This window comes from Schistocerca americana, chromosome 8 (assembly GCF_021461395.2).
Source record: "Schistocerca americana isolate TAMUIC-IGC-003095 chromosome 8, iqSchAmer2.1, whole genome shotgun sequence".
Classification (NCBI taxonomy): domain Eukaryota; kingdom Metazoa; phylum Arthropoda; class Insecta; order Orthoptera; family Acrididae; genus Schistocerca; species Schistocerca americana.
In genome coordinates this window covers 244,702,097-244,726,306 of record NC_060126.1, presented here as the reverse complement: position 1 = coordinate 244,726,306, position 24,210 = coordinate 244,702,097, and the positions used below count along the sequence as shown (strand labels likewise).

At 37.1% G+C, this 24,210-nt stretch overlaps 1 protein-coding gene across 3 annotated transcripts in view; it reads right to left on the bottom strand.

Annotated features, from left to right (window-relative positions):
* The window catches only part of LOC124545125 (osteopetrosis-associated transmembrane protein 1), a 284,001-nt gene that overhangs the window by 134,880 nt on the left and 124,911 nt on the right, over window positions 1–24,210 (bottom strand). For all 3 annotated transcript variants that reach the window (XM_047123947.1, XM_047123946.1, XM_047123945.1), the window contains one exon: window positions 3,830–3,947. In XM_047123947.1, the coding sequence (XP_046979903.1) occupies window positions 3,830–3,947 (118 nt within the window). The remainder of the gene's footprint in view (window positions 1–3,829; window positions 3,948–24,210) is intronic.

Here is a 24,210-nt window from a genome sequence, read left to right as displayed (position 1 = left end):
CATGGAAAAAACTACAGCACCCATCACACCAAAGCCCCGACCTAACAATTCTATGGCAAGTCAAGCACTTTTCACTCATGATTAACGTAATACTTTATTAAGAATAAGTCAGTTAAATTACAGATAAACACGGAAATATGGTTCCATAAATTTGGCCTATACGCAACTGTATGTAAATGTAATGTTAAACACTAACTGTCCTTTGTGAATGAGACAATAAGAATCAGTAAGAGTGAAACTTCCTGCCAGATTAAAACTGTGTGCTGGACTGAGACTCGAATTCAGGACCTTTGCCTTTCGTGGGCAAGTGCGGTCGGTAGAGCACTTGCCCGCGAAAGGCAAAGGTCCTGAATTCGAGTCTCAGTCCAGCACACAGTTTTAATCTGCCAGGAAGTTTCATATCAGCACACACTCCGCTGCAGAGTGAAAATCTCATTCTGGAATCAGTAATAGTGATTAGAGATTCCATACCCATGTAATCTTCCATTTGAGTCATGCCCAGTTATTATAAAATGATGTGTCTTTTTTCTATTGCTGTCCATTGTTTCTGTGCCACATTTGACTGCAGACAGAGTGTCCTCAACAGTTTTCACATTTAGCTTGTTTTTGACTTCTAGTGGCAAAGATAAGAAAAATGGTGTGTGTCTCAAAAATGACCTAACATTTGACAACATTGCAGTGGAAGGTGGGAATGATTTGTGTTCTTTTTATGCAGAACACTTATCGGGATGTAACAGAGATTTGTGAGAAGAATGGTTCTGTGACACAGGCACTATAAAAATGAAATGCTCAAACACTTGTGACAGAGAACAGTGCCAGAACGAAGTATTAGAGCAACATGAAGAAAGAGAACTTCTCAACCAAACTCACAGTGGTAAAACCTTTATGATGGCTGGTTACGGTGAACCATAGTTATCAGAGCATGTGATCTGTGAATAGCATCCATAGAGTGTAATGATACTAAATTATGTACAACAGCATACAGTGTCATAAATGTAATATACAGAGCAAATTATTATTAAATGTACCTCAGTGAAGGTAAATACGAGTGGCCAACTATAGCTATAAATGTACTCCATATATTAATTAGCCAGATAGTTGACATGAGATGCACTGATGTGTCAAAGTTAGGACCAGTTTTTAAAATATGTTTTTCCAAGTGCATCCATCCCATATTACAAGACGTGGAGTACATCAGCAGAACAAGAGTGCCACTGAACTGATACACGGTGAAGTTACTAGAGAATGTGCTGACATTTAGTGCCGTTGGAGGTCACTCGTGTATTCATGTCATCTACAATTGCAAATATAAATACGTAATTTTAATAAATATATAATGATGTATACATGTATAAATTTATTTTTGTTGCAAGAAAAGCTGAAATATTGTCTAGAAACAGAAAGAGCATACGTAACCTTACAAAATTAAAACAATAAGTAAAAGAAGACAGCATGTCATTAAGATGGCAACCGAAGTCACGTTTCAAATTCTGTCTATGTACAACAGCAGATACAAGACAAAATAATCACACAGTAATATTTATTGACAATATGCTCGCACAAAAGAAACTTATTAGATGATGAAATTGCACACTATAGAGACTCCATATGTAGTTCATTATGAAGGTAACAAAGAGGCTATCCTTCTTTAAGTAAATTCAAAATTATTGTCTTTAATATATACTTATAGTGGTAAGCACATTACAGGAGGTCATCTGTGCAAAAAAAAAAAAACCAACCACCCTGATACATACACAACATGATACATAGCCTGAAGTCTAACTATGATTTTGGATTCTCAGCAACTGTTACTATGGAAAAACATTAAAATCTCAAAACCGAGATTATAATATGACAGCGGTGACAGTGAATGTTCACCAACACATTAAGAGAGTTAGATACAATAGGTATATAGTCATAAGTATGAAATGTTATTAAGGTCGTGGATATAAGCAAGGACAAAATATACGAAGCAGGTACACAAAGGTCGTAGCAAAAAGATTAGTCCATGCATAATCCAGCTTAAGACAGGTAAAACAAGGTAATGTTCAGCCCTAAGGTAATGTGAAATGTTAACATTATCCATAGCTCATGATCTACATGTGGTGACACTAGAAAACTAAAATAGCTTCTTAGTAATTTAGATTCAGTTCTCGTTCCATACACCCAAAAACAAGATGATTCTCAGATGGGCATAGAGCGAGTCAGAAAGTATAAAATAAAAATTTGAATATAATACTCACTACCCCCCCCCCCCTCCCCCCCGATCATTTGTCTGGAAATTGTCAAAATAAGTGAACACATTACAGTAAACTGGAAATGCTATTATTTACAGAATTAATACACTGTCAGAATGGCATACAATTATGCCTTTTAATAAATTTATCATACATAAAACAGCTAATCTAATACGGGCTCAAGATGGAACCTTGAGGAAAACCCCATTAATTACTTCCCAATCAGATGAAGACTGGTTGCTTACTCCACAGGTATTTCGCAACAACACCCTTTGTTTCCTGTTAGTTAGGTAAGGCTCTAAGCATGTCACAGCACTGCTGGTGACACCATAATATTCTAATTTACTTAAGAGAATGTCATGATTCAGACAGTGAAAGGCTTCTGATAGGTCACAGAAGATGCCAGCAGCCTCTAATTTGTTATTTAATGAATTAGGTATATTCCCGCTGTACGTGTAAATAACTTTCTCTGTATCGGAATCCTTATGAAACCCCAACTATGACTTGGACTATATTATTTGCAGTCAGATGCTTAAGGAGACGCTTGAGCACAACCTCTTCAAATATTTTTGAAAAATTCAGCAAAACTGAAATTGGTCGATAGTTTGATGGTATTTCTTTATCCCTCTTCTTTAAAAGAGACTTAACTTCAGCAAAGTTTAGGCAGTCTGGAAATGTTCCGCTAATAAGAGACTGATTATACAAATAACTTAAGATAGAACTCAGCTCGCATAAGCATTCTTTGATTAACTTTGTTGATATGTTATCATAAACACTAGAGCACTTAGATTTTAAGGGTTTTATGATGGATGTTACTTCCTTGGGAGACGTGAGTGTAATTTACATTTTACTGAAGTTACTTGTAAAGACTGGTCTCAGATACTCCATTGCATTAATGAACCAAATGACCCCAAGTTGTCAGTAACAGAAACAAAGTACTTGTTTAAGAGGTTTGGAAAACTACAGGCACTTGCTACTGATATCTCATTTATTTTTAGAGCTATCTGTTCCTCTTCCTTTTTAGCCTCACCTGTCTCTGTCTTCACTATGTTCCACATAGTTTTTATTTTGTTGCCTGATGTAATTATCTTTTTCTCAAAATAAAGCTGCTTAGATTTCTGGATTACCTGATTCAATATTTCGCAGTATTCTTTGCAATGCATTGCAATGTTAACATCAGAGCTGTTCCTAGATGGTAGATACAGTCTCCTTTTTGTCCCACATGGTAGCTTTACTCCTTGTATAATCCATGGTTTATTTTTAGACTTCTGTTTGATTTGAGTTACCTTTAGGGGAAAACAATATTCAAAAGTGGAAGCAACTTTATTAATGAATGCTTTGTATTTTACATTTTAGTCAGAAGTCTTGTAAACATCTACCCAGTTCATGTCTTTGAGCAATCTCCTAAAATGTTCAATTTTTGACTGATTTGAGATATTTTATCCTGACAAGTTTCAACTTTTAGCACAAGACGCTTCATGTCATGATCAGATAGCCATTTACTGTTAGTTTTGTGATGCTCACCAGAATCCTTGTAACCTGGACTACATGACTGATTATATTCAGTTTTTCTCTATAGCGTGAATACTTACTATCACAACTTGCATCTGACCAGAGGTTGGAAACATAGTGGTATGCACTATATATAACTTCCAAGCGGTCTTGATTGATCAGCTTCGTTTTGCATTTTTCACCATGTTCATCTTTCATCTGTTGGAGGTAAAAAAATAAGCTTAAGAAATTCAAAAAGTTAAACCATACTTACAGAACATTCGTTAATTTTTATAGGTATTCAATTGTGAGATATTTATAGGGAAAAGAGATTGCTGAAGTGGAGGTTAACATATAGATGTCCTCACATGAAGGTTGCTTTTAACAACAAAGTGCTTTACAAACCAACTACAGCAGCACCTACAGTTTAATGTGGACCCTGAATCATAGTGCAGCTTTGATATTTTCCCTGCTCATATACAAGGTGTGATTGGAAAGTTTTAAGAATGGTCTTGTATATGTACAATGGCAGTACTTCCATGCTACTGTGATGCATCTTCTTCAAAATTGTCCCCTTCTGACTGAACACACCAACTCCAACAGTGTTTCCACTTTTGGAAACATTCCTGGAAATATTTTCCCTGAAGTGTGTTAAGGATGCTCTCCGTATTTGCCTGGATTTCTTCAATCGAGTCAAATCACTTCCCTTTCAGTGAAAATTTCAGTTTAGCAAACAGGTAGACGTCCACAGGGGCCAAATCAGGGGAATATGGCAGTTGTGGAAGCACAGGAGTTTTGAATTTGATCAAAAATTCAACGCTGGAGAAGGCACAATGAGCCGGAGCATTGTCATGGTGTAGCACCCAACTCCTGCCTTTCCAAAATGCAGGCCTTTTCTTCCACACCTTTTTGTGCAAATGCTCAATGGCACATTTGTAGTATTTCTGGTTAATGTCTGTCCTCCAGGGATAAATTAATGATTCACAATACCGGTAGAGTAAAAACCAAATCTCCAACATTGTCTTCACCTTCGGCCGACTTTGATGTACTTTTGTCGGTCGTGGTGAAACTGCAGTCTTCCACTGTGAAGACTGCACTTTGGTTTCAGGATCATATCCATATACCCACGATTCATCACCTGTAATTATCCTATTTAACAAATCTGGGTCATTTTAGTCTGATTAATCAGTTCTTGGTACACTTCAAGTCGGTATTGTCTCTGGTCACTTGACAACACTTTTGGAATAAATTTTGCAGACACTCAACGCATGTTCAGATCTTCTATTAAAATTGACTTATCTGCAATAGAAACAAATTAAGTTCATCAGCCATCTCCCTAATCGTAAGTCTACAATCAGCACACACTAAGTCGCGAACTTTCACATTTTCAATGTTTTTGAGGTGGAAGGACAGCCAGACCATGGTTCATCATCAAATGATTTGCGGCCATTTTAAATCTGTTGAACCAGACAAAAACATTTGACTGGTTCATACAGTTATCTCCAAAAGCTGTTTTTAATAGTTTGTAAGTCTCAGAAGCTGATTTCCCAATTTTAAAACAAAATTTCACACAAACTTGTTGCTCCATTTTTAGGTCCATGCAGACAGAATATGGCAACAAGCCCTAACAGACCCGCACTCAACCAGCTGCCACAATGAACTGAATAAAGGAAATGCAGTTTCCTGTCAGAGGCATTCAAGGACAATGCAATGACTCACTCCCCACCCTCTGTGTACCTGCCCGCCAAACCAGAAAGCAGTAGCGGATCCATTCTTAAAACTTACCAATCACACCTCGTATAAATCACACTCACAGGCAAAGTAAGCAAAAAGTGAGTGAAAGGACCACAGGACGAATTAAGGAGTGAACCATCAACCTTCGGATTAGTGGTCTGCCATTTATCCCTTAGCCAACAAAACAAATATATATTAGAAATGGTAAAGCAAATAAGGAGTTTAACACTCAAAATATTTTAGAGCTATTTATTTATCCACTTTCTTAGATATACATGATTTTAAGATCATATAGTTTAAGTCCTAGGCTACAGTAACTTTCTCATCCACTTAATTAACATATTTTGCACAGCATATACTGTATTCACACGAATCTAATACACCATCACATGTACTGTGCACCTCAATTTTAAAAATTATAGTTATAAAAGAAAAAACAATTTTTAAGTGCCTCAATGTTAAGTGACACAAGCATAACTACAAAAGAATGCCTAACTTGATTACCTACATGACAGGCAAATGAATACATCATAAATTACAGGCATTACTCATAGTTCACTAATGTCACCATCAGAGGTATCCTCGTAGAAGTCTACGTCAGAAACATATTTATTTCTTCTTTCTTCATCATCCTTGGGGTAGTTCCACAGCACATCATCTTCACTGCCTTCCAGAGTATTTGAAATACAGCATTTCTTGAATGACTTTTACAATAATTGGTGCTTTGATGCTTTTACAGGCAGCCAAAACCCAGTGTGCAACAATGTGGAGTGCAGCACGATTAATCTTTCTGTCTGAGTCAGTTCATGGTTTTGTTTGTAAAACCACTTTTCCTAATGTTCCTGAACTTAACCATTGAAAGATTTATTTACACTAATGTCCAGGGGTTGTGAGACAAAAGTCACTCCTCCAGGAATAATAATGAGGCCATTGGCTAGGATGTGGATCATTTTTTTTACATCATCGTGGTTACAAAATGTATCAAGACAAAGCATTGATGGTAGTCTGAAAAGCACTCCAGGACAGAGTTTCCATACATTTTGGAGTCAGTCAATCATTAAAGTTTCAGTTATTCATCCCTTCTCTCGATTTCGAACAATAACATCATCAGGGAACAGTTTTTCATTTTTAGGGGTCTTGGGGCTCATTTTCCACTTGAAGATTAAGAACGGGAAAAGTTTGTGCCCACCTCCTGTGATTGTCAACATTACAGTTATGTGCATCCTGATTTTTGATGGTAACTTCTTTTATCCCCTTCTTATTAATTATGTGGCATTTCAAACCAAATTGGCGTCTCATCAGCATTGCCTACTCGGCCCACCAAAAAATTATTCTCTTTCCCAAGTGTGATGACATACAACTGAAAATCTTGCAGTTTTTTCTCAAGATCCTGTGGAAGTTTTAGCATACTGTTGTAGGGCATTGTAAAGAGAAGCCCACCCATTTCATAAAGCAGTCATCCCATCCACGGCCAACCTTTATCTCATGCCTTAGCATATTAAGAACTGCAGCCACAGCATGATTTATTTCTAATGGTGTCACTAGTCACAGGTTGCTCATTATTCCTCCTTTTACAGACGAATCCCAAAATTTTTACTTTACTTCAATGTCAGGATGTCTTCCATTGCGAGGGACAGTGAATTTCTTCCTAGTAGCGGTAGCTGCAAATAATGCCACTCTCTGTTTCTTCCACAAGCAAATGTTACTGTCAGCTACAACTCTCATTATGCTTTTCTGTTGCCATATTTTTCAACATAAAGTATTACTTTACATTTGAAAGTGAACAATGGATTAAAGTCTGTACTCAAATGTAATGAAGCGAATTTCACTACTATTTTAATGTGTTTTCTCCTTTGTCATTTTTTCTAAATCCTTTCAAGTTTTTAAACTACTTGGGTAATTTTACTTTCTCACATTTAAACAATGGAAAATCTGGGATGGATTAACAAAAATATGAACTGGGATAGAGTAGGTATTTGTTCCCCCCAAAGTGGCACTAAGTCCTCCTTCGGACAGATCCCAAACTGATTTATTGCTTAGAGACAATTTGTGGAAGTTGTTTTCATGGTAAGGAGAGAAATGGTTTGGCATGTCATTGACTCTGGAACAGCAAATAAGGCTGGTGACATATTTGCTACTGGAAAGGTGGCAACTCTATGATAGTGTAAAGAGGATAGCACTCAAGCAAGTCTACACTGTTTACACACAGCCGGGCACTATCTCAGAAATGCCAAATACGACAAGAAAATTTTAACGGAAGTTGGTAGATTGCCTCATAAATTGTATTCTCACCATGTTGTAGAATACATCTTTTGTAAATCGAGGAAAACCACCATCAGGTGTCGACGAAGTGCGAAGGGCTGCCTGACAAAAGACTTCCCCCATAAAAGGTGGTTGGTTACAGATCTGGATCTTTGACAAATTCGCTGAAATGGTGAAAGGAAATTTCCTTGTTTCCAAATACTGAAAAAGCCTGTGACTGACCATCCGTTCCAAGAGTTTGCATAATGCTGCCATTAAGCTAATCGGTCTATAGCTGTCTGTATTATGGGTTTTACATTTTTCTTTGCCAGATTTCAATATTGGTACAATAATACTTTCTGTACACTGGGTAGGAGACAGCTCTCATCTTGCCACTTCTGGTTAGACACTGTCAGGATACTTTGTTTGCTAGTCACTGAAGTGGTGAAGCATTTGATAGTGTATGGCATCTGGGACTGAAGAAGGATCTCTGTATTGTGCTACAGTACTGTTTAAATTCTAGTCTGTGAAAGGAACAGTATATGACTGTCAAGTGTTGGAAGATAGAACATTTTGTCTGTTAAAAATTGATGTCAAGTAACATCTGGCTGAAACTTGTTTGAAGCGGACATTTTGGTGTAGTATGTGGCCAGTTATAAGGCTATCTCGAAAAGATTGGTATGAACTAGGCCCTACTAGGGTAGCAGAGGACATGTAGCACACAAATGCGATGTTCTTAGGATAGAAAAATTCTTCCACATGCCAACTAAGACATATTCTGATTTTAGAATACTATCCACATTAATTCAAGAGAGTAGAATTCATAATGGCACATCAGTGGGAAAAAAACATTAATGTCATACTAGCTAGCTGCAGGAATGTCTACGGAAACTTCGAAAAACTCTCACTCGTAAAAGGCAACAACGTAGCAGAAGGGTCAGAAACCTTGCTGAAACCAAATGTTAATAGCAAAGAAGTTCTAAATGCCCAATGGAATGTACATCACGAAGCTAGGTTGAACATCGGTGGTGGAGGTATGTTTACAGCTGTAAAAATATGATAATATCTAGTCAAGTTGGTCCAGATTATGAATGCAAAATAGTTTGGGTGAAGATATGTGTTACAGGTGGTTCAAACGTCGTCACTGGATGCTTTTATAGACCCCCTGCCTCAAGAGCAGTAGTGGCAGAACATTTGAGGGGAAGCTTGGAGAATATTTTGCATAAATTTCCTGTTCATGTTATATTACCAGGGGAAATTTCAACTTCCCAGATGTAGATTAGAAGACTCATGTGATTAAGGTGAGTAGTAGGGACAGGAAATAGCGTGAAACCGTTCTGTCTTAGCCAAAAAACATCTTAAGCAGGTAATCAGGGAAATGACTTATGAAAATAGCATGTTGGATCTCCAGGTCTCCAACAAGCCTGAACTTTCTGACTCTGTTAGTATAGAACATGGAATCAGCTAACATAAGGCCATTACAACATCACTGAATATGGCTGTAAATAAGAGTATAAAGAAAGGTAGGAAGATATTTCTGCTTATCACCGACAAGAAACGGATTTCAGATTACTTGAGTGGTCAACAAGAAAATTTCATCTATAGCAACCACAATGTTCGGCACCAATGGACAAAGTTCTAGAGCATTATACAATACATGTTAGACAATTACTTGCCAAGTGAAGTTGGTAGGTATGGGAGAGACCATCCATGGTTTGACGGCTGCGTTAGAAAGTTGCTAAGAAAGCAATGGAGCTTTACAGCGAATTTAAACATAGATAAAACCTCACAGACAAAATGGAACAAGCCAACATTAGTGTAAGGAGAGTCATGTGTGAAGCATTCAGCGAATTTGAATGTAAAATTATATAAATGTCTTTTTTTCAAAACTGTTACACTGAGGAAGAGTGTATTGTAAGTCCTTCAAATCACTGCACAAATGTAAAAATGACATACATCAAAATAAGTGACCAAGGGATAGAAAAGAACCAATTAACAGAGGATAAGACACTGGACATAGCTGTATGAAAATATGAATTGTGAGAGAGGTTGCTCCTCTTCTAGTAGTAGCGTGCTACAAATTGATAGAGGACCAAAACATTCTACAGACTGGAAAAAAAGAGCACAGGTCATTCCCGTTCTGAAGAAGGGTTGTTGAACAGATACACAAAACTATAAGACTATACCCGTAATGCCACTTTGATGTACAATTCTGGGAACATATTTTATGCTCACTAATGGGTAGATCACATAACTAATGAGGAGGTATTGAATAGAATTGGGGAGAAGAGAAATTTGCGGCACAACTTGATTAGAAGAAGGGATCAGTTTGTAGGACATATTCTGAGGCATCAAGGGGTCACTAATTTAGTATTGGAGGGCAGCGTGGAGGGTAAAAATCGTAGAGGGAGACCAAGAGATGAATACACTAAGCAGATTCAGAAGGATGTAGGTTGCAGTAGTTACTGGGAGATGAAGAAGCTTTCACAGGATAGAGTAGCATGGAGAGCTGCATCAAACCAGTCTCTGGATTGAAGACCACAACAACAACAATTATGACATTTCTCTGGAGACCAAAATGCTCTCCTGTAGGAATCAACATAGATTCCAAAAACAACAATCATGATAAACTCAGCTCATTCTTTTCATCTACAAAATCCCCGAAAGCAGTAGATATCAGCACCCAGGTTAATGGCATATTCCTTGACTTCCGGAGGGTGTTCGATACGGTTCCACATTGCCGCCTAATGAACAAACTACAAGCGTAATGAGTATCAGACCACTGTGCGATTGGATTGATGAGTTTGTAACAAACAGAACACAGCATGTAGTTCTTAATGGAAGAAAATAATCAAATGTAGGAGTAAATTTGGGGGTATCATGAGGTAGTGTTATAGGACCATTACTTTTCACGATACAGTCCCATGAGACTCTTTGAATGTAATGCCACTGTACACATAAGTTGTAATGCTAGGAAATTGTAGCGAAATGCAGAAGGAAGGGAGATTACAGTTTAATATCCTGTCAACATGGAGGATGTCAGAGATGGAGCACAAACTCGGGTTGTGGCAAGGATGGGGGGAGGAATCAGCCATGCCTTTTCATAAGAATCACCTCAGCATTTGCTTGTAGCAATTCAAGGAAATTGCAGAAAACCTAAAACTAGGTGGTTAGGTGCTGAATTAAACAGCTGGCCTCCCAAACGTGCTGAGGACTGATGCTTGGTGCTGGGACGGCAACTGACCCTCTACATGAACAGCTGTAACATACTACAAATAAGTAGGCACAAATGCCCATTGTTGTATGATTACACAATTATGGAGCAAACAGTAGAAGCAGTCACATCCATAAAATATCTAGGAGTGTGCATACAGAGCAATTTAAAGTGGAACAACCACATAAAATTAATCCCAGGTAAGACAGATGCCAGACAGGTTCATTGAGAGAATCCTCAGGAAATCTGGGCCACCAACGAAACAAAGTACCTTACAAACCCTTGTTCAACAAAGCTTTAATACTGCTCATCAATCTGGGATCCATATCATAGAAGAAATGCATACTAAGACTCAAATAAGGGCAGTCTCATTGCAGGTTCATTTAGTAAGTCTGAAAGCATCATGTGCCAGGCAACTCCAGTGGCAGATGGTGCAATAGAAGTGTTCAGCATAATGCTGTGGTTCAATGTTATAAGAGCATAAGATTCTAAAAGAGGCAACCAATGTAACGCTTCCTTCACATACGAGGTGCGGCTAGAAAAAAACCGGACTAGTACTGGTGAAACAATAAAACGAATGCAATAAGGCTGAAAGTCACGTGGCCTGTCACGTGACTCTCGCTCCGCCTACTGCTCGAGTTTCATCTGCCTCCTGCACTCAGTCTGCCCGTGGCGTCTGTTTTAAGTAGTTGACGTTTTGTCTGTGCGTCGGAAAATGTTGAGTGTACAGAAAGAACAGCGTGTTAACATCAAATTTTGTTTCAAACTAGGAAAATCTCCAAGTGAAACGTTTGTAATGTTGCAACAAGTGTACGGTGATGATTGTTTGTCGCGAACACAAGTGTTTGAGTGGTTTAAACGATTTAAAGATGGCCGCGAAGACACCAGTGATGACACTCGCACTGGCAGACCATTGTCAGCAAAAACTGATGCAAACATTGAAAAAATCGGTAAACTTGTTCGACAAGATCGCCGTTTAACAATCAGAGCAGTGTCTGAGTTAACAGGAGTTGACTTGTTGTCTTGTCGAACAAGTTTACCGATTTTTTCAATGTTTGCATCAGTTTTTGCTGACAATGGTCTGCCAGTGCGAGTGTCATCACTGGTGTCTTCGCGGCCATCTTTAAATCGTTTAAACCACTCAAACACTTGTGTTCGCGATAAACAATCATTGCCGTACACTTGTTGTAACATTACAAACGTTTCACTTGCAGATTTTCCTAGTTTGAAACAAAATTTGATGTTAACACGCTGTTCTTTCTGTACACTCAACATTTTCCGACGCACAGACAAAACGTCAATCACTTAAAACAGACGCCACGGGCAGACTGAGTGCAGGAGGCAGATGAAACTCGAGCAGTAGGCGGAGTGAGAGTCACGTGACAGGCCACGCGACTTTCAGCCTTATTGCATTCGTTTTATTGTTTCACCAGTACTAGTCCGGTTTTTTTCTAGCCACACCTCGTATATCCCGCAAAAATATCACTGAGGTACAAGTAGAGCTATTCTAGCTCACGTGGAGAGTTACCACAAACTCTTCTTCCTGAGAACCATTTGTGACTGGAAAATGAAAAGTGGTAGTGGTACACAAAGTATGCTCCTCCACAAATCGTAAACAAGATGTAGCAGTAAAAATAATGCACTTTTGCTCATAATCGTTTATATAAAATGACATTACTTAGCTGAGGGATTTATTTTGTCACCATAAAGCTTTTCATCTACTTTTTATGGCGTCACGTGTTTCCTGAGACCATTTTCACACAAACTTGTTCTGAGATAGTCCAGAACAGCTGGATACCAATATTACATTGTTTGTGCCATAGGTAATCAAATTTGTTGTTCCTTGCACTACCTCGCCAACATCCTTTTCATGGGACTTAATGACAATGGCTTTAAAGTATTTATCCCAGGTGGTTTTTCATAGGGAACACCAAAGCAGTATGCTAGTGGGTCTCAAATGTTGTGTCAATAAAGTGACTGCGTAATGGTTGCTGTCACACAAAATACTGTGGCCGGGCCATGGTACCACACAAGAAAGACAGACTGTAGAAAATTAGGCTGATTGCAGAAAAGATGCCACAGATGCCATTAAAATGCAATGGTATTCCTGTATTCACCAAACAAAAGATAAAACACAGGGCAAGGCACTTGACTACTTGAACTCTACTACTTCTATAATCGCTACCACAGATAAATATCCGGTTCAAAATCATCCAGTATGATAAAGCAATGTGTAACTGATGTAACATATCATCTTTCTCCTGACAGGACATATCTCTATCAAATTCCCCCCCCCCCCCCCAGTCTTTGATCACAATATCAATTCTTTTGACGATGACCAGTGGCACGATGGCAGTGGGAGACATATCACGATGTATGTAAAGCCCTCTAGTGGTTAAGTACTTATGATCAGTGCGTGCCTACATAATGCCCAGGCAGCCAACCCAACAGAGGGCGCTGATCACTGATCTGTCTTTTCTTTAGCTGTCATATAGACATTTTATCTGGAAGATGCAATTGAACTTGAAAATACTAATCCTGAGGGCACAATTCAATTTAAGTGACGGAGTCACATTGACCAGGGCACACATGAAACAATACAGTCAATTGGTGGAACGAAGGATTTATTAAGAACTAGTAATCCCCAATTTTGGCTCTTTCTAACCATCACAACTGTTAAGCAATAATGCAAGTATATGATTGAGAAAATCTCAAATTTGGCAGCTGGTTATACTGGGGGGCTCCCCTGAAAACTACTCCTTTATTGTTCAGGATGCAGTTCAAGAATTTCACTGGCAAAACAGTCAAGTTATACTACAACCATTTGTCACATACTTCCAGAATAATAAAGAATTTAAACAATATAAGTTACTGCATGATCAGTGATTAGTTAAAACACCATAAAGCTGTAGTGCATGCCTATTTTATTGTCCAAATCAACACACTTAAATGCCATATAACGGAAATAAAACACATTCACTATTATAGTAATGGTTTCCACTGCCTAAGGCACACATTTTAAGAACTTTCTCAATATTCAGAATCATTACAGGGATTTTAACATCAGTGAAGAAGATCAGATTTTTCTCTGTCTTCTCATGTGGCTCAAACAAACCTGTGATCATTTCTGCTGCCCTTCTCTGTAAACGCTAAATTTTCCACTAATCTAATCTGGTGCAGCTCCAAACTCAATCAGTACTCTACGATGGGTCACACAAAAGTTCTGTAAGCAATGCTTTTTGCATACTGATTGCATTTTCCCAATATCTTACCAATGAATCTTATCAATAGCTAACTGAATATTTGTGCAGTCTTTTTCCAACAGCACTTCATTATGGATAATTACATCATCTGCAGAAAGTCTGTGGTTACTATTAATATTGCTGGCCAGGTCACTGAGATGCAACATAAATAGCAAAGCTCCCAACACACTTCTCTGGTGCACACTTGAAGCAACTTCTAGTCATGAAGGTGATCCCACATCCAAGGTAACACACTGACTCCTACCTACCCAGAAATGCTCAATCCAACCACAAATTTCACTTTATATTACATATGAGTACTTTCACTAACACATTTTGGTGCTGCACTGAGTCGAATGGTTTTCAGAAGTCAAGAACTACTCCATAATCCAGCTGCCTTGCTCCATGACAAAGATAAGTATCTTAGTAAAACTTTACAAAAAATAGAACATGGTTCAAATGGCTCTAGGCACTATGGGACCTAACATCTGAGGTCATCAGTTCCCTAGACTTATAACTACTTAAACCTAACTGACCTAAGGATATCACACACATCCATGCCCAAGGCAGGATTCGAAGCTGCGGCCGCAGCAGCAGCGCGGTTCCGGACTGAAGTGCCTAGAATCGCTCGGCCACAGTGGGCAGCTAAAATAGAAGAGCTCAGTGAAGAGCAATGAGATTTGATATTGCTGTGATCCAATGCGAGCTTTCCACAAGATCAAGAAAGAGCTACTATGTGTGAACATCAAAGACATTATTACTTAAAAGTTTTTGAAAGCCATCACATAACTTCTTGTGATCCTGTAAAAAAAACACAAACAGTTAAAAACCTTTGAGGTCAAACTGCTTGTCTTTGTCTAAAACATTCAGTGCTATAAGAATTTATGTAAAACCAGGCCAAAAACTGTGCACAACATGTCATAAGATTTGTGAACAGAAAACTAACATCAGTGATAGAAATGAAAGTGATGTAGATGAGCTGGAGGTGACATTTCATGAATCAGTACTAAACAGTAAAAGTACAGAGGATGTAAAATTTCACTCCATTCCAAATCACAGCAAGGCTTCATGTGGCAAAAACAAGGAAAAAAATGAAGCATGTTTTGGAAAGAAAAGTGTGCTGGGCATTAGACTGGAGTATCTAACATTCTAACCACAGAAAGCCCAAGATTTTGATGCCATGGAATTGTTAATGAAAGAAAAAGTGACTAGTGTAAGAGTACCTGAAAAAAAAATTAAATTTAGGTTCACCCTCTTGGTCAAAAGAAAACAATGCCAGAATTCAACGTTAGTGAGAATGTGACTTAACAAGTAAGAAAACTGAAAACAGAAATGGGTATTTTTATCAATTCCGAAACCAAAAATGGGGAAATTTCTTGCTGATGAAGTGGTGAAGATTATCACTGTTCTCTACTAGAATGATGAATGTACTCAAATATTACCAGGGACAAAGTTAGCATTCAGAAGAATGTACAATGCAAACGGACTTATCCTTTGCAACTTAAAGAGAACTGTACTCTTGTTTTAAATGGGAGAGTCCAACATTAACATTGGTCTTTCTAAACTTTGTTCACTAAGACCGAAGTAGTATACTTTTGCTGGTGCTGCTGGCACTCATTCAAAGAGAGAGAGAGAGAGAGAGAGAGAGAGAGAGAGAGAGAGGTATTCACCAAAATGCATAACTGCTTTTGGTTGCAGAACACATTGAAGAAACATACAATGAACTTACAAAATTTCTTGTATGTAACTCTGAAAACTACGAATGCATGCTTAATCACTGTGATGATTGTCCCATAGATGACAAACTGTCAGAATTATTAAAACAGAAGTTAGCTTACAAAGATGCTGATGATGAAATTGAGTTCAGCCAGTAGATAAGCACAGACCATCGGGCAGAATTGGTTAAGTCCTGCAACTGTTGGTGAATACATATATCTGTAGGTAACAAAATTACAGGCACTTAAACAATATTCATTTATATCTAAGTCTCAGCCAAAATTATTGAAAAAATTGATAGAAAATATAACCCCAGAAAAAGCAATTCTGTTTATGGACTTTGCAGAAAACTACAATTTTGTAATTCTGAACGAAATCCAGAGTTACCACTGGACAAGAAGCAGCTGTACAATCCATCCATGTGTGTTTATGTGGTAAATGAAGGGCATAAATTGGTAATGGTGAACCACTGCTTTATAAGCAGCGATATGGAACATGATGTAGGATTTGTAAATGCTGTCCAGAAAGAAATTGTTAAGAGGCTGGCAGAGCATTACCCACAAGTGAAGAAAGTGCATTATTTCATTGATGGATGTGCTGCTCATTATAAGAATAGGAAAAGCTTTAAAAATTTGTGTGCGCACAAAAACAATTTTTCTATCGATGCTGAGCATTCCTTTTTTGCTACTAGCCAAGGTAAATCGAGTGCAATGGTTTGGGACGAAGTATAAAACATATACTGAGAAGAGCTAGCCTTCAACTAGCAAATGATGCACAAATATCAAATGCATCTGGTTTTCACAATTTCTGCAAAGGTCGTACTGACAAGCCCCCCTGCCCCCACTTCTTAGAGAAATCCAATGTAAATTTCCTATGCAAGAACCTTAAGAAGAGATTTTTGACAACCCACACAATACCAGGTACCAGCAATTTTCACCATTACAAACCACTTTCTTGTGATTATTTAGAGATTAGGAGAGTAACTTCTTCTGAAAAGCCTTCCTTGATTTTTTTAATTCAATGAAAATGCCTCACAATGGACATGCACTCATCCTCAAAAAACTTCTTTTGTAGCAGCTGTACATGATGACAGGCAGTACTTTGTCCTCGTAAGAAATATCTGCGATGAAGATGTTGAACTACTTTTTCTCCACCCACCTGGACCAACAGTGTCATTCTTTTGGCCTGAGAAACAAGACTCTAGTTTTGTGTCATTGGAAAACATTTTACATGCTGTTGGTGTGCCTAAATCAACATTATTAGGCTGAATGTATTACTTTAATGTAAAAGATACGAAGTTAACAGAATGTAATTTCTCACAGTCGATTAAAGACAGAGATGTTTTTAAGAAGTTTCAGGGATCTTCATGCTGAAAATGTACATTTTAAATTAACATTAGAGTGGCTAGAATAATTGTTGTTTAAAGATGCTAATTTGACAAGCTAAATAAAGTTAACCCGTGAAATGGAAATGTTTCAGTTAATTTATAACTTTAAGCTCTCTACTTTCATGAAGCAGCCTTACTATGTGTTGTTAGTTTACATAATCTGAATATGAATGACCTTCTGAACAATGATGTGATATATGCTAAATGGTCATCCAATATCTATCAAAACTCAGGGTGCTGCTTCTTCTCTCTTTCCTTTTTAAATATCTTGTAGGGTGCTGCTTCTTTTCTCTTTCCTTTTTAAATATCTTGTATCAGCTATCAGAAAGTGTTCTACATATTTAAAAATCACTGTTTGGACCACAACAGCTTAAGTTGATTTTCTATATTCCCGTAAGTTATTAATTTTTTTCCAATAAAGATACATCCCTTCTGTGATATCTGGGGAAATATGTCAGTGATGTGTTGAAAATAAGATACTTTCTGTTATTATTATTTTTGTCCGAAGTAATGCAACCCAAATGACAAATTTAAGTTGAGGCATTTATGTTTGTAAAATATTTCCATTTTCCCCCTCAACTTAAATGAAGTATGTGGAGAAATTTTGCAATGACTATTGCCATGCAGAAAGTAACAGGTAAAAAAATTTTCATGAAAATCTGAAGCAGTTGGTGTCAGGTATGAATGATCTTACTTCGAATTATTGTTTTTCATCACAGTACAAAGTCTCGTGATTTCAAATTTATTTGTGTGTCCATTCGTAGAAAACCCATTAATAACTTTATTTTATTACAATGTGTAGTGTCCTGGGAATTATTTAAGACCAATTATAAGTTCTCACCAGGTTGGAGAAATGTGATATATGCGTTATTCAATGTATCTGTCCTTTTTCTGGAAATTGGAAAGTGACACACACTAATTTTTTTGTATTGTTCTTTCTTTCTACTTTCTAGCTTTATTGTTTAAATAATTACATGTCTGTTAAGTATGTGCTTCTCTTAAATTTTGAAAGAAAATTTCAAATCAAAAGCTTCATAAGCATCTCTGAGTTATGGGCATTTATGTAGATAAGTACCGTAATTTTGCATTGGCATTCTTGCTGAGCCCAGTTATCAGAATATCACTACATTTAAATTTTGATATAAAAAAGTTCTTCTGTTATAAGTATAAGAAAATGTGCAAAGTTTCACGAAAATATGAAATGATGGGTGACATGACCTGCGTGATTTGATATGGAATGGCCCCTGTCACCTATGAAAATTGTGAGTTGGATTTTGCATGAGCAATTTTCTCAGGTTCTATGCTAGCTGGTACTGAGTAGGTCATTCAGTTTCAGATACCTCACTATGATTAATGGCAGAATATGTTCATAGGTTCTGTAACAGATTTCAGTGCTATTTGGTGGTAATTCTGTGGAACGGTTCTGTCATCCTTCTTACAGATGGCTTTTATTATTATTATTATTATTATTATTATTATTATTATCATCATCATTCCCACGAACCTACTATGCTGTCATAGTAGGAGGAGAGGTGATACTCCTACGTGGCGCGTCCCAGGTGGCGGATAGGGAAGTCCTCACCGGTTTACTGGCGGACTTGAGTGAAATAAAATAGCTCTCGCGGACCAAACACACCCTCTGCGGTTAACAACCGGAGTTGTAAATCGGAGCTTGCTCCAAGTAAGGTTGACAACCTTTGACAGTCAAAAATGGAAAGGTCTTTTAGGAAAAAACTTCCACCGTCCTGCTCAAAAAGGCAGGAAAAGGCTACATCGGATTCAGTGGGTAGTCAACTAGAAGACAGCAACGAATCGGAGCGTTTGCAACCATCCAAATGCACACTAAAACACAAAAAGAAGATTAAACATGAGCAAATAAATTATATAGCAACACACAACATAAACTCACTACTTCAGACCGGAAAACTCAAGGAGCTCACAGATGAACTAAATAAACAAAAAATTTTATAACAGGGATCCAAGAAATGAGAAACACCACAGAGGACCCATTCGAATCACAAGGACACAGAATTTATAATGGGAAACCAGGACCGAGGGCAATGAAACAATGTCCCCTGTTTGGAACAGGGTTTTTAGTAAACATAAAAATAATAGATTCAGTAACGGATTTCCAAGCAGTATCACCAAGAATTGTGAATCTAAGCTTTAAAACAATGAATAAAACCTATACAATAATAAATGCTCATGCCCCAACAAATGAAAAAAATTGTCTAACAAAAACAAAGGAAGAGGTAGATAAATTTTGGGACCTTCTAGAACAGACTGTGAACAGAGTAAATAAAAAGAATGTAAAAATCTTATTGGGAGATTTCAATGCTCACAAAAACGGTCAAAGACTTGTAGAACTCTGCAGAGAACACAACCTTATATCTAAATCAACATACTTTAAGAGGAAGCCAAGCAAACTTAAAACATTGAAACATCCAGACTGGAGGAAGGGCGAGTGGCAGCTAGACCATGTCTGTATGGACAAAAATTTTCATAAGGAGATCCACAATGTTAAAGTACTGAGAAGAGTACACACATCCTCAGACCATTATATGGTTAAAATTAAAATCAAATTCACACCGTTAAAGAAGAGGACCGGAAAAACTAATAAAATAAAAAGGAGGTTTGACCCACATCAGCTAATTAAAAATAATAAGTACCAACAAATAACACAAACCATCAAATTAACAGATGATCTAGAACAACTAGTGCCTAATCTTAAAAAAGAAGCAGAGAATCTAGCTCCCTTGAATCCACAAAGGAAACATGCATGGTGGACATCAGAATGTGACAAATTCCATGAAGATAGACACCAAGCATGGTTAAAGTTTCAAACACATAAAACTGAAGAAAATGCCATCAACCTAAAAAATGAAAGAAAAAAATTTACTCAAAATATTAGAAGAATCAAGAGAGGATTTCATAAAGATATTATAAAGTCTATAGAAGGTAATTATCATAAAACCAACTCCAGGAACTACTACAAAATCTTTGGGAAACAACTACAACAATATGAGGCCCCTACACTAATACTGAAAGATGAAGATGGAAGAATGACACACAGTAACAAGGAAAATGCAGAAATCATAGCAAAAGCATTTTACAAACTTCTGAATTGCGAGGAACCCAAAGAACACTTACAAATCAACATAAATACCCCAATAAAAACCAAACCTAACAAACTAGACCCTCCAACTTTCCAAGAAGTAGAAGAAATTCTTAAAGAATAAAAAAATTACAAGGCATGTGGAGAAGATCAGGTTTTTGTTGAAATGTGGAAATATGCAAGTGACACAGTCAAGACCTCCTTACACATGGCTCTAACAAAAATTTGGGTAACAGAACAATTTCCCGAACATTGGACCACAGCTATCATCCACCCACTACACAAAAATGGAGATAAGAGCAACCCAGACAACTACAGAGGCATCTCTCTCCTAGATTGCACATATAAAATTCTATCCAAGACCCTATATGAAAGAATCAAGGAGCAATTAGAACAGGAGTTAGAGGAATATCAGGGAGGTTTCAGACCATGGAGAAGCTGTGCAGAGCAGATAATTAGTTTAAAATTGATTATGGCATACTACAAGAAACGGAACAAACCTCTGGCAATAACATTTGTAGATTTTAAGAAGGCATATGACTGTCTCCACAGACCTTCAGTATTAAAAATTTTAAGAACTCTAGGACTACATCCAAAACTAATTAAAATAATACAACTCACTCTAGCCAACACCAAATCAAAAGTGAAGTTTAGAGGACAAATTTCGGAACCATTCCTCATAAAAACAGGCTTAAGACAAGGTGACTGCCTATCACCATTACTTTTCAACTGTGCACTGGAATACATAATGAGAGAATGGTACAAGGACAATCCAAAGAGGATAAGAATTGGAAGTGTAAAAGATGATATTAGCTTAAACTGCTTGGGATTCGCTGATGATCTTGCTCTCCTAGCCAACACCGTTCAAGAAGCCAGGCAACAAGTGAAATCACTACAGGAAATAGCAGAGAAAGTAGGCCTTAGAATATCATTTGAAAAAACGGAGATTATGCTAACTGATCCACCACTTGCAAACAAAATTACAATAGGAGAACAGGAAATCAAAATTGTTGATAAATTTAAATATTTAGGCGAAATAATAACATACAATCTAAATGAGAAGCCATCATGGCAAAATAGAATAAAAAAACTGAACTATGCAAATTACATTACCAAAACTACATACAACAACAAAAAACCTATCTATAGATGCAAAATTAAAACACTATAAAACAGTTACACAACCAGAAATAACATATGCAGCTGAAACTATCTTCAAAACAACTAATACAGCAGAAATTGACAGAATACTAAAAATAGAAAGAAGAATAATTAGGACATGTATAAATAAACAGTATAAAATAAATGGACATTGGAGAATAGCATCAAATGAAACAGTATATAAGAAAATAGAACCAGTCATGAGCACAATCAGGAAGAAACGCATCTCATTCTTTGGACATCTGATGAGAACTCCAGAAAACAGAATTAGTAAAAAAACAATACAAAAATTGTGGAATAGCAAGAGCGACATTAAATGGACCACAGAAATTAAGGAAGATATAAAAGAACTTCAAATTACAGTAGATGACCTAAAAAACAAGACAGAGAAAACCAGAATACTGCAAGACCCGCAAACCAGACTACAAATGAAAATCAATAAAAGGAGTACAGGAAGAGTTGTCTCAGATGCAGAAAGAAAGAAAATATCTGAAAGAATGAAGAAATATTGCGCAGACAGAAGAGCAAAACACCTTTCATATAAGAATAGACTCTAATAATTATATTACCTAAATATATTGTCGAACCAAATTGTATCCATGTGTAACAACTTGTTTAGAACTCTGTATTTTTGACTACAGTGGTCCAATGAAGGCCATAAAATAAATAATAATAATTATTATCATTCATGTATGGGCCCAATAGGACTACACAAGGTACAATCAACCAATGTCGCTTTTGATGGTTGGGCTTCCTTTGTGCTCAAATTTGTTTCATGCTTTCAGAATAAAATCTCTAATTCATCAGAGCATGGTGTTTTCTAATTTTCCTCTGACCAACTTTCCAGTAACACATCTTTTGCCTGAATGGTTTTCTGTCTGTAATGCCAGTCTGAATTATACCATCTACTTTAAGATCCTCCTAAAACACAGCGAACCATGTAATTGGCTCAGTTTTGACCTTTCTTCTGTTTTTGCATAATTCTACTTTTTGTCAGCCTAGTGGGTGCCATTCACATAAAATTTAAGTCTGTTTTCTCCTGTCACAATGAATGTCTATTCTTCTATTTCCTTATTACTTCTCGGCCTATAAGTTCCTCCATCAGTAATTTTGGGGCCTAACATTTTCCTAATCTTTTTTTTTTCTTTCTTTTGAATTTCTTCAATATCCCTATTTCAACTTAAATTTGAATTTTCTGTTTCATAAAGACATTCAGCTTTGATTAGTGCTGTAATGCCTAAATTTACTGAATTTAGAAACCGATTTTTTATTATAAATATTTGTGTTAACCTGAATGCAGTTGCCACATCTCGACAGTGAAATTCATTTGCAGCTTTTCCCAGATCATTTTCTTGAACGATTTGCCACAAGTATTTAAATTGAGAAACCTTTTTATTTTTCCACATTTTTTGTTCAACAACTCTGGTGCTTGTTTATTGCATGTCATATATTCCATTTTTAATTATATTTGAGTGCCATTTTTCCACAAGTTCTTTAAGAATTTCAGTTTGTTTTTGAGCTGTGGTAACATCCTTCGTCACAATTCCCAGATCACCCGCAAAGGCAAGGCAATCTACTCTAATACTACTTCTACCTAAATTGATTGATTGATCTATATTTTGACATGATTTTTGCTCTTGCCACTCTGTTATAACATTTTCCAGAACACAGTTATGGGGAGAATCCATCTCCCTGTCTAACACCAGTCTTTATATCAAATGATTCAGAAATTTTTCCCATGAATTTAACTTTAGAGCTAGTGTTGATTAGCATTTCCTTACTCAATGTTAGAATTTTATTATGTAGCCCTTGTTCCTTTAAAATTTGGAAAAGAGATTCATGACCAACTGAGTTGTAGACCTTTTTAAAATCCACAAATGTATGTATAGTATTGTTACTAGAAATCCTTTGGTGCCTAAGGATTAGTTTTAAATTAAGAATTTGTTCTGAGCAGTGTCTCTTTGGTCTAAAGCCTGCTTGGTATTCACCAATTTTAGGTTGAAGCTGTTCTTGAGCCAGATCAAGTAAACATTCTTAAAGAATTTGGTATGTGACCTTGAGGAAACAGATTCCTCTTTAATTATTAACATTGTTCTCTCCCATTTTTTATGCAATGGATGAATTAGAGCAGTTTTCCAGTTCTCAGGTACTTTCTCAGGTTCCCAGATATGTGTTACTAGTTGAGTGATGTCTTTTATAGTGTTAGGACCTGCTGATTTTTGTGGTTCTGCAATTTTATAGTCTTCTCTGGGTGCTTTACTGTTTTTAATTGGTTTAGTTATTTCAGTTTTCTCAGCTTCTTTAGAGTTAAGGTTGGTGTTGTTGGTTTGGTGTGGTTGGAATTTATTTGCTGGTTCTGGACAGTTTAATAGTTTTTCAAAATAATTGGTGGTGGTTGTTGGGATGTTTAAGGGGGACTAAACAGCTAAGGTCATCAGTCCCCCATTCCAAAAACAGGCGAGACAAAGTCGCGGAGCAGATAAAACCCCAAGGGGAAGAAGACTCCCCCCCCCCCCCCCAGGCGCTAAAGAACACAAATTAGGCAACGAACACTACAGAAAAAAAGAGTGCAGACGAACACCAGACAGAAAGAAATAGAAGAAAAGAAGATGGCCGGAGACTGGTTGACTGACCACAAGAACAAAAAAAGGGAAAGAGTCAACCATCCGATG